The sequence below is a fragment of the Pseudophryne corroboree genome, chromosome 3 (genome assembly GCF_028390025.1).
Source record: "Pseudophryne corroboree isolate aPseCor3 chromosome 3, aPseCor3.hap2, whole genome shotgun sequence".
Lineage (NCBI taxonomy): Eukaryota > Metazoa > Chordata > Amphibia > Anura > Myobatrachidae > Pseudophryne > Pseudophryne corroboree.
In genome coordinates, this window is record NC_086446.1 from 385,248,388 (window position 1) to 385,262,505 (window position 14,118).

Below are 14,118 nucleotides of genomic sequence, written 5' to 3' on the forward strand. Positions count from 1 at the left end.
CAATATTTATATACTCTGTACCTGTCCTAAAGATCTATATTAAAACTTTAATAGAGGGAGTAGTAGTAGTACATACTGTAACGCCTAAATAATGGTGTAGGAGATGACAGGAGCAAATGTAAATGGATCCTCTACATGCCCAGATGTATGTATTTATGTCTGACCACCAAAATAGTGTATCTTGATGAGGACAGAATAGATCGTCTCTCTTAAACATTACATGAATGGAAACCAATTTATCCACATATACAACCCAAATAAAAGACGACAGTACAATGTGATTGCGTTCACGTTTATTGCCATTGAACATACACCCATATGTCAGATTCAGACATGTGAGTATACATATAGTGCTCTGTGTAATGTCCCCTGAATTTAGCATGCAGTGTTCTAGGTGTGGGTCTCCTTCATCAAGTGCTGCTTTGTCCTGGGAGACGCCTTTCACCAAACACGGCACAAGGATGGGACATTCACGGAGGAGGAAATGGGCAAACCTTTCCTTTTCCTGCCATGGCACTGCGGTTGCGCTCCTGTGTATTATGTATCCCGCCCAATGGCTTCTCTGTTCTTATTTTGGCTTGCAAATGATGGAATTTCCAAGCAGTGTTTACTCTTGGCATATATGTGCAATGTATTCATTTGCAGACAAAGTGCAGTATAATCTACTATACCCAGCAGTGGCACTAAGGCACATTTTTGGTCCCAATTTTAGGAAGACAGACAGAAGAGAGAAGACACTGAGGGGAAGCAGTACTACTGATATGTCAGGGGTAGAGTGGACAGAGTAAAAGAAACACACAGAACAAGGAATATGGCATGATGGCTACAGAGGTAAACAAGTACAGTATATCTGGAAGAGCCACTTAGGAGATATGAATAATAATTTTGGTCATAGTGTTAAAGTAGATGGGTACACAACCCTTCCTCATCTTCTGTACCCTGGTCTCCATCCAGGGCAGCGGCAGACAGTCTTCTCATACATAGTCTTGTGTTTATAAGAGTGAACGCAGCTTGAGCCAGACTACCTGTCTATTCTTAAGAAAAGATCTTATGTAGGGTAAAGATTGGCAAGGGGCAAAGTAAGGGGTCTGTCCATATTTACAGTTCTGTCTTCTTGATGTTGAAGCAACTTGGAACACATTGCGCAGCAATGTTCAACAGCCCCTAAATAACACTGACAGTGTACAAATGAATTTTCAGAAAGGGGCATCCTGCACCCTCTAATATCAAAGTCTTGAATGTTCCAACGCCCCTGTCTTACTTAGCATAATATCACTCTGTGACTACTACTCATGTTGCTCATTCATTTCCATGTCTGACACAAGGATGTTCTTTTCAGCCGATTCACCTGGGTCGGTACTAGTGCGGCTGTATCTGGCACTCTCAAAGGCTCCTTGCTCAGCTGCAAGCTTCCTGCGTCGGTACAGGTAGATGATGACAACGATTAAGATGCAGAGGGCAAATGTGGACAATACTACAACCGCCACTGCCGTGCTGTGCTGTGGTAGAACTATGGGGATAGAAGGATAATAAGATATTATTGTTTATATACTGTAGTGCACGTTACACAGGGGCAGATTTATTAAGCCTGGAGAAGTGATAAAGTGGAAGCTCCTAACTGTCATTTTTCAAATACAGCTTGTAACATGGCAGTTAGGAGCTGATTGGCTGGGGCGTTATCACCTTCCACTTCATCACTTCACCAGGCTTAATAAATATGCCCCACAGTGCTGTATAGAGAGTATTTGTCATTTACATAAAAACTACACTAGGTTCTGTTTTAGTCAGCAGCCAATAAATCTACCAATATGTTGTTGGAGTGGGGCAGGAAACTTGATCACCCAGAAAAAAAAAAAAAAAAACAAACATGAGGAGAAGATACAAACTACTTGATAAGGAATTGAGCTAATGAACCATGTGATGTAAGACAGCAATGTGAACCACTATCTCACTGTTCTGTCCCACATAATTGGATTAAGAGAGAGCATTCTATTTATGCTAATATTAAGATATTATAGTCTGAATAATGGGATATGCACAGTCAACAACAAAAAATCACTTATCTTTCCATGTTTGTTAGATACAAGTGATGAACCATTATAGTAAGTACATAATTTCGCTTCATGTTACTATGGTATAATCATAGACCATAACTGGAAAACTTCAAATTCTGTGTGGCCCATCTCTGTAGTCTGATTGGTAGATTGAGCAATGGGGCTGTCCACCGGTCAGTCATGCTGTGGTATGGCGCCAAACACAAGGCCTGATTCATGTTTGTAGGTAAAGCAAAAAAGAAAGCAACTCGGTAAAACCATGCTGCACTGCAGGTGTGGCAGTTGTAACTAGAGATGAGCGGGTTCGGTTCCTCTGAATCCGAACCCGCCCGAACTTCATGTTTTTTTACACGGGTCCGAGCGACTCGGATCTTCCCGCCTTGCTCGGTTAACCCGAGCGCGCCCGAACGTCATCATCACGCTGTCGGATTCTCGCGAGGCTCGGATTCTATCGCGAGACTCGGATTCTATATAAGGAGCCGCGCGTCGCCGCCATTTTCACACGTGCATTGAGATTGATAGGGAGAGGACGTGGCTGGCGTCCTCTCCGTTTAGAAATAGATAGGAGAGTGAGAGTGAGACACTTCATTTACTGGAGCTTAGGAGGAGTACTCAGAGAGTGCAGAATTTTGCTGATAGTAGTTAGTTAGTTATACTAGTGACTGACCAGTGAGACCACCAGTGCAGTTTTATTATTATTTAATATAATCCGTTCTCTGCCTGAAAAAAACGATACACAGTGACTCAGTCACATACCATATCTGTGCTCAGCCCAGTGTGCTGCATCATCTATGTATAATATCTGACTGTGCTCACACAGCTTAATTGTGGGGGAGACTGGGGAGCAGTTATAGGTTATAGCAGGAGCCAGGAGTACATATTAAACAGTGCACACTTTTGCTGCCAGAGTGCCACTGCCAGTGTGACTGACCAGTGACCTGACCACACTGACCACCAGTATATTGTGATTGTCTGCCTGAAAAAGTTAAACACTCGTCGTGTGACTTGTGTGGTGTTTTTTTATTCTATAAAAAACTCATTCTGCTGACAGACAGTGTCCAGCAGGTCCGTCATTATATAATATATACCTGTCCGGCTGCAGTAGTGATATATATATATTTTTTATATCATTATTTATCATCCAGTCTATACTAGCAGCAGACACAGTACGGTAGTTCACGGCTGTAGCTACCTCTGTGTCGGCACTCGGCAGTCCATCCATAATTGTATACCACCTACCCGTGGTTTTTTTTTTTCTTTCTTCTTTGTACATACTACTATAGTATAGTAGCTTACTGTAGCAGTCTGCGGTGCTGCTGAGCTGACAGTGTCCAGCAGGTCCGTCATCAGTCATCATTACCTAATAAATATATTATCTACCTGTCCGACTGCAGTACTAGTGATATTATATATACATACATATATATATTGATTTCATCTCATTATCAATCATCCAGTCTATATTAGCAGCAGACACAGTACGTTAGTCCACGGCTGTAGCTACCTCTGTATCGGCACTCGGCAGTCCATCCATAATTGTATACCACCTACCCGTGGTTTTTTTTTTCTTTCTTCTTTATACATACTACATCTCATTATCATCCAGTCTATATTAGCAGCAGACACAGTACAGTACGGTAGTCCACGGCTGTAGCTATCTCTGTGTCGGCACTCGGCAGTCCATCCATAATTGTATACCACCACCCACCCGTGGTTTTTTTTTCTTTCTTCTTTATACATACTACATCTCATTATCATCCAGTCTATATTAGCAGCAGACACAGTACGGTAGTCCACGGCTGTAGCTACCTCTGTGTCGGCACTCGGCAGTCCATCCATAATTGTATACCACCTACCCGTTGTTTTTTTTTCTTTCTTCTTTATACATACTACATCTCATTATCATCCAGTCTATATTAGCAGCAGACACAGTACGGTAGTCCACGGCTGTAGCTACCTCTGTGTCGGCACTCGGCAGTCCATCCATAATTGTATACCACCTACCCGTGGTTTTTTTTTCTTTCTTCTTTATACATACTACATCTCATTATCATCCAGTCTATATTAGCAGCAGACACAGTACGGTAGTCCACGGCTGTAGCTACCTCTGTGTCGGCACTCAGCAGTCCATCCATAATTGTATACCACCTACCCGTGGTTTTTTTTTTTCTTTCTTCTTTGTACATACTACTATAGTATAGTAGCTTACTGTAGCAGTCTGCGGTGCTGCTGAGCTGACAGTGTCCAGCAGGTCCGTCATCAGTCATCATTACCTAATAAATATATTATCTACCTGTCCGACTGCAGTACTAGTGATATTATATATACATACATATATATATTGATTTCATCTCATTATCAATCATCCAGTCTATATTAGCAGCAGACACAGTACGTTAGTCCACGGCTGTAGCTACCTCTGTGTCGGCACTCGGCAGTCCATCCATAATTGTATACCACCTACCCGTGGTTTTTTTTTTCTTTCTTCTTTATACATACTACATCTCATTATCATCCAGTCTATATTAGCAGCAGACACAGTACAGTACAGTACGGTAGTCCACGGCTGTAGCTATCTCTGTGTCGGCACTCGGCAGTCCATCCATAATTGTATACCACCACCTACCCGTGGTTTTTTTTTTCTTTCTTCTTTATACATACTACATCTCATTATCATCCAGTCTATATTAGCAGCAGACACAGTACGGTAGTCCACGGCTATAGCTACCTCTGTGTCGGCACTCGGCAGTCCATCCATAATTGTATACCACCTACCCGTGGTTTTTTTTTTCTTTCTTCTTTATACATACTACATCTCATTATCAACCAGTCTATATTAGCAGCAGACACAGTACGGTAGTCCACGGCTGTAGCTACCTCTGTGTCGGCACTCGGCAGTCCATCCATAATTGTATACCACCTACCCGTGGTTTTTTTTTCTTTCTTCTTTATACATACTACATCTCATTATCATCCAGTCTATATTAGCAGCAGACACAGTACGGTAGTCCACGGCTGTAGCTACCTCTGTGTCGGCACTCGGCAGTCCATCCATAATTGTATACCACCTACCCGTGGTTTTTTTTTCTTTCTTCTTTATACATACTACATCTCATTATCAACCAGTCTATATTAGCAGCAGACACAGTACGGTAGTCCACGGCTGTAGCTACCTCTGTGTCGGCACTCGGCAGTCCATCCATAATTGTATACCACCTACCCGTGGTTTTTTTTTCTTTCTTCTTTATACATACTACATCTCATTATCATCCAGTCTATATTAGCAGCAGACACAGTACGGTAGTCCACGGCTGTAGCTACCTCTGTGTCGGCACTCAGCAGTCCATCCATAATTGTATACCACCTACCCGTGGTTTTTTTTTCTTTCTTCTTTATACATACTACATCTCATTATCATCCAGTCTATATTAGCAGCAGACACAGTACGGTAGTCCACGGCTGTAGCTACCTCTGTGTCGGCACTCAGCAGTCCATCCATAATTGTATACCACCTACCCGTGGTTTTTTTTTTTCTTTCTTCTTTGTACATACTACTATAGTATAGTAGCTTACTGTAGCAGTCTGCGGTGCTGCTGAGCTGACAGTGTCCAGCAGGTCCGTCATCAGTCATCATTACCTAATAAATATATTATCTACCTGTCCGGCTGCAGTACTAGTGATATTATATATACATACATATATATATTGATTTCATCTCATTATCAATCATCCAGTTTATATTAGCAGCAGACACAGTACGTTAGTCCACGGCTGTAGCTACCTCTGTGTCGGCACTCGGCAGTCCATCCATAATTGTATACCACCTACCCGTGGTTTTTTTTTCTTTCTTCTTTATACATACTACATCTCATTATCATCCAGTCTATATTAGCAGCAGACACAGTACAGTACGGTAGTCCACGGCTGTAGCTACCTCTGTGTCGGCACTCGGCAGTCCATCCATAATTGTATACCACCTACCCGTGGTTTTTTTTTTCTTTCTTCTTTATACATACTACATCTCATTATCAACCAGTCTATATTAGCAGCAGACACAGTACGGTAGTCCACGGCTGTAGCTACCTCTGTGTCGGCACTCGGCAGTCCATCCATAATTGTATACCACCTACCCGTGGTTTTTTTTTCTTTCTTCTTTATACATACTACATCTCATTATCATCCAGTCTATATTAGCAGCAGACACAGTACGGTAGTCCACGGCTGTAGCTACCTCTGTGTCGGCACTCGGCAGTCCATCCATAATTGTATACCACCTACCCGTGGTTTTTTTTTCTTTCTTCTTTATACATACTACATCTCATTATCATCCAGTCTATATTAGCAGCAGACACAGTACGGTAGTCCACGGCTGTAGCTACCTCTGTGTCGGCACTCAGCAGTCCATCCATAATTGTATACCACCTACCCGTGTTTTTTTTTCTTCTTTCTTCTTTGTACATACTACTATAGTATAGTAGCTTACTGTAGCAGTCTGCGGTGCTGCTGAGCTGACAGTGTCCAGCAGGTCCGTCATCAGTCATCATTACCTAATAAATATATTATCTACCTGTCCGGCTGCAGTACTAGTGATATTATATATACATACATATATATATTGATTTCATCTCATTATCAATCATCCAGTCTATATTAGCAGCAGACACAGTACGTTAGTCCACGGCTGTAGCTACCTCTGTGTCGGCACTCGGCAGTCCATCCATAATTGTATACCACCTACCCGTGTTTTTTTTTTCTTTCTTCTTTATACATACTACATCTCATTATCATCCAGTCTATATTAGCAGCAGACACAGTACAGTACGGTAGTCCACGGCTGTAGCTATCTCTGTGTCGGCACTCGGCAGTCCATCCATAATTGTATACCACCACCTACCCGTGGTTTTTTTTTTCTTTCTTCTTTATACATACTACATCTCATTATCATCCAGTCTACATTAGCAGCAGACACAGTACGGTAGTCCACGGCTGTAGCTACCTCTGTGTTGGCACTCGGCAGTCCATCCATAATTGTATACCACCTACCCGTGGTTTTTTCTTCTTTCTTCTTTATACATACTACATCTCATTATCAACCAGTCTATATTAGCAGCAGACACAGTACGGTAGTCCACGGCTGTAGCTACCTCTGTGTCGGCACTCGGCAGTCCATCCATAATTGTATACCACCTACCCGTGGTTTTTTTTTCTTTCTTCTTTATACATACTACATCTCATTATCATCCAGTCTATATTAGCAGCAGACACAGTACGGTAGTCCACGGCTGTAGCTACCTCTGTGTCGGCACTCGGCAGTCCATCCATAATTGTATACCACCTACCCGTGGTTTTTTTTTTCTTTCTTCTTTGTACATACTACTATAGTATAGTAGCTTACTGTAGCAGTCTGCGGTGCTGCTGAGCTGACAGTGTCCAGCAGGTCCGTCATCAGTCATCATTACCTAATAAATATATTATCTACCTGTCCGGCTGCAGTACTAGTGATATTATATATACATACATATATATATTGATTTCATCTCATTATCAATCATCCAGTCTATATTAGCAGCAGACACAGTACGTTAGTCCACGGCTGTAGCTACCTCTGTGTCGGCACTCGGCAGTCCATCCATAAGTATACTAGTATCCATCCATCTCCATTGTTTACCTGAGGTGCCTTTTAGTTGTGCCTATTAAAATATGGAGAACAAAAATGTTGAGGTTCCAAAATTAGGGAAAGATCAAGATCCACTTCCACCTCGTGCTGAAGCTGCTGCCACTAGTCATGGCCGAGACGATGAAATGCCAGCAACGTCGTCTGCCAAGGCCGATGCCCAATGTCATAGTACAGAGCATGTCAAATCCAAAACACCAAATATCAGTAAAAAAAGGACTCCAAAACCTAAAATAAAATTGTCGGAGGAGAAGCGTAAACTTGCCAATATGCCATTTACCACACGGAGTGGCAAGGAACGACTGAGGCCCTGGCCTATGTTCATGGCTAGTGGTTCAGCTTCACATGAGGATGGAAGCACTCAGCCTCTCACTAGAAAACTGAAAAGACTCAAGCTGGCAAAAGCACCGCAAAGAACTGTGCGTTCTTCGAAATCCCAAATCCACAAGGAGAGTCCAATTGTGTCGGTTGCGATGCCTGACCTTCCCAACACTGGACGTGAAGAGCATGCGCCTTCCACCATTTGCACGCCCCCTGCAAGTGCTGGAAGGAGCACCCGCAGTCCAGTTCCTGATAGTCAGATTGAAGATGTCAGTGTTGAAGTACACCAGGATGAGGAGGATATGGGTGTTGCTGGCGCTGGGGAGGAAATTGACCAGGAGGATTCTGATGGTGAGGTGGTTTGTTTAAGTCAGGCACCCGGGGAGACACCTGTTGTCCGTGGGAGGAATATGGCCACTGACATGCCTGGTGAAAATACCAAAAAAATCAGCTCTTCGGTGTGGAAGTATTTCAACAGAAATGCGGACAACAGGTGTCAAGCCGTGTGTTGCCTTTGTCAAGCTGTAATAAGTAGGGGTAAGGACGTTAACCACCTCGGAACATCCTCCCTTATACGTCACCTGCAGCGCATTCATAATAAGTCAGTGACAAGTTCAAAAACTTTGGGTGACAGCGGAAGCAGTCCACTGACCAGTAAATCCCTTCCTCTTGTAACCAAGCTCACGCAAACCACCCCACCAACTCCCTCAGTGTCAATTTCCTCCTTCCCCAGGAATGCCAATAGTCCTGCAGGCCATGTCACTGGCAATTCTGACGATTCCTCTCCTGCCTGGGATTCCTCCGATGCATCCTTGCGTGTAACGCCTACTGCTGCTGGCGCTGCTGTTGTTGCTGCTGGGAGTCGATGGTCATCCCAGAGGGGAAGTCGTAAGACCACTTTTACTACTTCCACCAAGCAATTGACTGTCCAACAGTCCTTTGCGAGGAAGATGAAATATCACAGCAGTCATCCTACTGCAAAGCGGATAACTGAGGCCTTGGCATCCTGGGTGGTGAGAAACGTGGTTCCGGTATCCATCATTACTGCAGAGCCAACTAGAGACTTGTTGGAGGTACTGTGTCCCCGGTACCAAATACCATCTAGGTTCCATTTCTCTAGGCAGGCGATACCGAAAATGTACACAGACCTCAGAAAAAGAGTCACCAGTGTCCTAAAAAATGCAGCTGTACCCAATGTCCACTTAACCACGGACATGTGGACAAGTGGAGCAGGGCAGGGTCAGGACTATATGACTGTGACAGCCCACTGGGTAGATGTATGGACTCCCGCCACAAGAACAGCAGCGGCGGCACCAGTAGCAGCATCTCGCAAACGCCAACTCTTTCCTAGGCAGGCTACGCTTTGTATCACCGGTTTCCAGAATACGCACACAGCTGAAAACCTCTTACGGCAACTGAGGAAGATCATCGCGGAATGGCTTACCCCAATTGGACTCTCCTGTGGATTTGTGGCATCGGACAACGCCAGCAATATTGTGTGTGCATTAAATATGGGCAAATTCCAGCACGTCCCATGTTTTGCACATACCTTGAATTTGGTGGTGCAGAATTATTTAAAAAACGACAGGGGCGTGCAAGAGATGCTGTCGGTGGCCAGAAGAATTGCGGGACACTTTCGGCGTACAGGCACCACGTACAGAAGACTGGAGCACCACCAAAAACTACTGAACCTGCCCTGCCATCATCTGAAGTAAGAAGTGGTAACGAGGTGGAATTCAACCCTCTATATGCTTCAGAGGTTGGAGGAGCAGCAAAAGGCCATTCAAGCCTATACAATTGAGCACGATATAGGAGGTGGAATGCACCTGTCTCAAGCGCAGTGGAGAATGATTTCAACGTTGTGCAAGGTTCTGATGCCCTTTGAACTTGCCACACGTGAAGTCAGTTCAGACACTGCCAGCCTGAGTCAGGTCATTCCCCTCATCAGGCTTTTGCAGAAGAAGCTGGAGACATTGAAGGAGGAGCTAACACGGAGCGATTCCGCTAGGCATGTGGGACTTGTGGATGGAGCCCTTAATTCGCTTAACAAGGATTCACGGGTGGTCAATCTGTTGAAATCAGAGCACTACATTTTGGCCACCGTGCTCGATCCTAGATTTAAAGCCTACCTTGGATCTCTCTTTCCGGCAGACACAAGTCTGCTGGGGTTGAAAGACCTGCTGGTGAGAAAATTGTCAAGTCAAGCGGAACGCGACCTGTCAACATCTCCTCCTTCACATTCTCCCGCAACTGGGGGTGCGAGGAAAAGGCTCAGAATTCCGAGCCCACCCGCTGGCGGTGATGCAGGGCAGTCTGGAGCGACTGCTGATGCTGACATCTGGTCCGGACTGAAGGACCTGACAACGATTACGGACATGTCGTCTACTGTCACTGCATATGATTCTCTCAACATTGAAAGAATGGTGGAGGATTATATGAGTGACCGCATCCAAGTAGGCACGTCACACAGTCCGTACTTATACTGGCAGGAAAAAGAGGCAATTTGGAGGCCCTTGCACAAACTGGCTTTATTCTACCTAAGTTGCCCTCCCACAAGTGTGTACTCCGAAAGATTGTGTAGTGCCGCCGCTCACCTTGTCAGCAATCGGCGTACGAGGTTACATCCAGAAAATGTGGAGAAGATGATGTTCATTAAAATGAATTATAATCAATTCCTCCGCGGAGACATTGACCAGCAGCAATTGCCTCCACAAAGTACACAGGGAGCTGAGATGGTGGATTCCAGTGGGGACGAATTGATAATCTGTGAGGAGGGGGATGTACACGGTGATATATCGGAGGATGATGATGAGGTGGACATCTTGCCTCTGTAGAGCCAGTTTGTGCAAGGAGAGATTAATTGCTTCTTTTTTGGTGGGGGTCCAAACCAACCCGTCATATCAGTCACAGTCGTGTGGCAGACCCTGTCACTGAAATGATGGGTTGGTTAAAGTGTGCATGTCCTGTTTATACAACATAAGGGTGGGTGGGAGGGCCCAAGGACAATTCCATCTTGCACCTCTTTTTTCTTTAATTTTTCTTTGCGTCATGTGCTGTTTGGGGAGTGTTTTTTGGAAGGGACATCCTGCGTGACACTGCAGTGCCACTCCTAGATGGGCCCGGTGTTTGTGTCGGCCACTAGGGTCGCTTATCTTACTCACACAGCTACCTCATTGCGCCTCTTTTTTTCTTTGCGTCATGTGCTGTTTGGGGAGGGTTTTTTGGAAGGGACATCCTGCGTGACACTGCAGTGCCACTCCTAGATGGGCCCGGTGTTTGTGTCGGCCACTAGGGTCGCTTATCTTACTCACACAGCTACCTCATTGCGCCTCTTTTTTTCTTTGCGTCATGTGCTGTTTGGGGAGGGTTTTTTGGAAGGGACATCCTGCGTGACACTGCAGTGCCACTCCTAGATGGGCCCGGTGTTTGTGTCGGCCACTAGGGTCGCTTATCTTACTCACACAGCTACCTCATTGCGCCTCTTTTTTTCTTTGCGTCATGTGCTGTTTGGGGAGGGTTTTTTGGAAGGGACATCCTGCGTGACACTGCAGTGCCACTCCTAGATGGGCCCGGTGTTTGTGTCGGCCACTAGGGTCGCTTATCTTACTCACACAGCTACCTCATTGCGCCTCTTTTTTTCTTTGCGTCATGTGCTGTTTGGGGAGGTTTTTTTGGAAGGGACATCCTGCGTGACACTGCAGTGCCACTCCTAGATGGGCCAGGTGTTTGTGTCGGCCACTAGGGTCGCTTAGCTTAGTCATCCAGCGACCTCGGTGCAAATTTTAGGACTAAAAATAATATTGTGAGGTGTGAGGTATTCAGAATAGACTGAAAATGAGTGGAAATGATGGTTTTTGAGGTTAATAATACTTTGGGATCAAAATGACCCCCAAATTCTATGATTTAAGCTGTTTTTTAGGTTTTTTGGAAAAAAACACCCGAATCCAAAACACACCCGAATCCGACAAAAAAAATTCGGTTAGGTTTTGCCAAAACGCGGTCGAACCCAAAACACGGCCGCGGAACCGAACCCAAAACCAAAACACAAAACCCGAAAAATTTCCGGCGCTCATCTCTAGTTGTAACATATGCAGAGAGATTTAGATTTGGGTGGGGTGTGTTCAAACTGAAATCTAAATTGCAGTGTAAAAATAAAGCTGTCTGACATTTGTGGGCAACATGCAAAAGCAGCCAGTATTTACCCTGCACAGAAACAATATAAATGTATTTGCTCCCCTTGCATGGCAACATGGTATGTTTCAAATACAAAGTTACATGCATTTTTTGCTTTACTTACCGCTGCTTTTAAATATAATTTTGTATATTTTTGGAATGGTGCTCCACAGTAAAGAAAAAACTGAAGTCCCTATCATTTAGGATAGCATCAGTTTTGGTTTAGTTTGTACATTGGTATTTAATTATTACATCTAATTGAGACTTACCAGATTTGTCAAATTTGGCCTCTTCCACTGAAAACAAGATGGTAAAAGAAAAAGGAAAAAATAAAAAAATAACATTATTCTTCCCTAATAACAGGATCATGCACCAGGCACTGTACATTTACTCTTCAGATGTTTAGAACACAAAAGTCATATTAATGTCTAAAGACTGTCCACTCTGATCTCCAAACATAGGCCCTCATTCCGAGTTGATCGCTCTCTGCCGTTTTTCGCAGCATAGCGATCAGGCTAAAAACCGGCTGTTCTGCGCATACGTATGGGCCGCAGGGCGCACGCGCCAAGAAATTTCACACAAAATTAAGCAATTTTACACAGGGGCGAACAACGCTTTTCAGTCGCTCTGCTGATCGGTGAGTGATTGACAGGAAGTGGGTGTTTCTGGGTGGTAACTGAGCGTTTTCCGGGAGTGTGCTAAAAAACGCAGGCGTGTCAGGCTAAAACGCAGGAGTGGCTGGAGAAACGGGGGAGTGGCTGGCCGAATGCAGGGCGTGTTTGTGACGTCAAACCAGGAACTAAATGGACTGAGGTGATCGCAATCTAGGAGTAGGTCTGGAGCTACTCAGAAACTGCAGGAAAAGATTTTCGAGCAGTTCTGCTAATCTTTCGTTCGCACTTCTGCTAAGCAAAGATACACTCACAGAGGGCGGCAGCCTAGCGTGTGCACTGCTGCTAAAAGCAGCTAGCGAGCGATCAGCTCGGAATGAGGGCCCTAGGGCCTAATTCAGAGTTGATCGCAACAGCAAATTTGTTAGCAGTTGGGCAAAACCATGTGCACTGCAGGAGGGCAGATATAACATGTGCAGAGAGACTTAGATTTGGGTGGGGTGTGTTCAAACTGAAATCTAAACTGCACTGTAAAAATAAAGCAGCCAGTATTTACCCTGCACAGAAACAAAATAACCCACCCAAATCTAACTCTCTCTGCAAATGTTATATCTGCCCCCCCTGCAGTGCACATGGTTTTGCCCATCTGCTAACAAATTTGCTGCTGCAATCAACTCTGAATTACCCCCATTATACAGGTATCACCCATTCCCAAAATTATAACCTTTGTCTTTTGCTTACCTGCTTTCTAATGTCAGATTCTCAATGGAACAAATCATTAACCATTGAACTCTAAACACAGTTTCTGCTCAGGGCCACATATAGTCTAAATTTAGCCTTGATTTTACAGTTGCCTCAGTTTATAATTTAACAATAACTCTATTAATTAGTTAGGCTGCTCCTTGCAAACCCCAACATTTGCATTATATGAAGTGCCTTTAAACAGAGCAACCAGTTTTTATGCAGGGTTGCCTATCCTATTTAAGCTGTATTACCAGCTACAAGTCACAACCCCACCCCTACCTCTGTTCTCCACATCTTGGTCTTGCTGCTGTAAATACTGTACGTGGCTCACCTCTTGATAATTTGCATATAACAGATTTGCTGATATTGGTGCAGGAACCTAGGCTCCATACTCCGTTGCTGCCTTCAATCCAATAACAAGAATTTGGGCTCAACAGGCTGGGCCCGGAGTCATGCTGTCCCCAGTTGGAGTAATTTACTGGTGTGTTGTCGTTCCATAGAAGGGAACCTTCTGCAAAACAGGAGGACAACAGGACATATA

At 44.4% G+C, this 14,118-nt stretch overlaps 1 protein-coding gene across 1 annotated transcript in view; it reads right to left on the reverse strand.

The window, feature by feature from the left end:
* Positions 1-276: 276 nt before the first annotated feature.
* The window catches only part of MRC2 (mannose receptor C type 2), a 174,470-nt gene continuing 160,628 nt past the window's right edge, over positions 277-14,118 (reverse strand). Inside the window, exons 28-30 of the mRNA XM_063960019.1 lie at positions 13,909-14,088; positions 12,492-12,518; positions 277-1,510 (exon numbers count right to left, since the gene is read on the reverse strand). Coding sequence (XP_063816089.1) covers positions 1,287-1,510; positions 12,492-12,518; positions 13,909-14,088 — 431 coding nt within the window. The 3' untranslated portion in view covers positions 277-1,286. The remainder of the gene's footprint in view (positions 1,511-12,491; positions 12,519-13,908; positions 14,089-14,118) is intronic.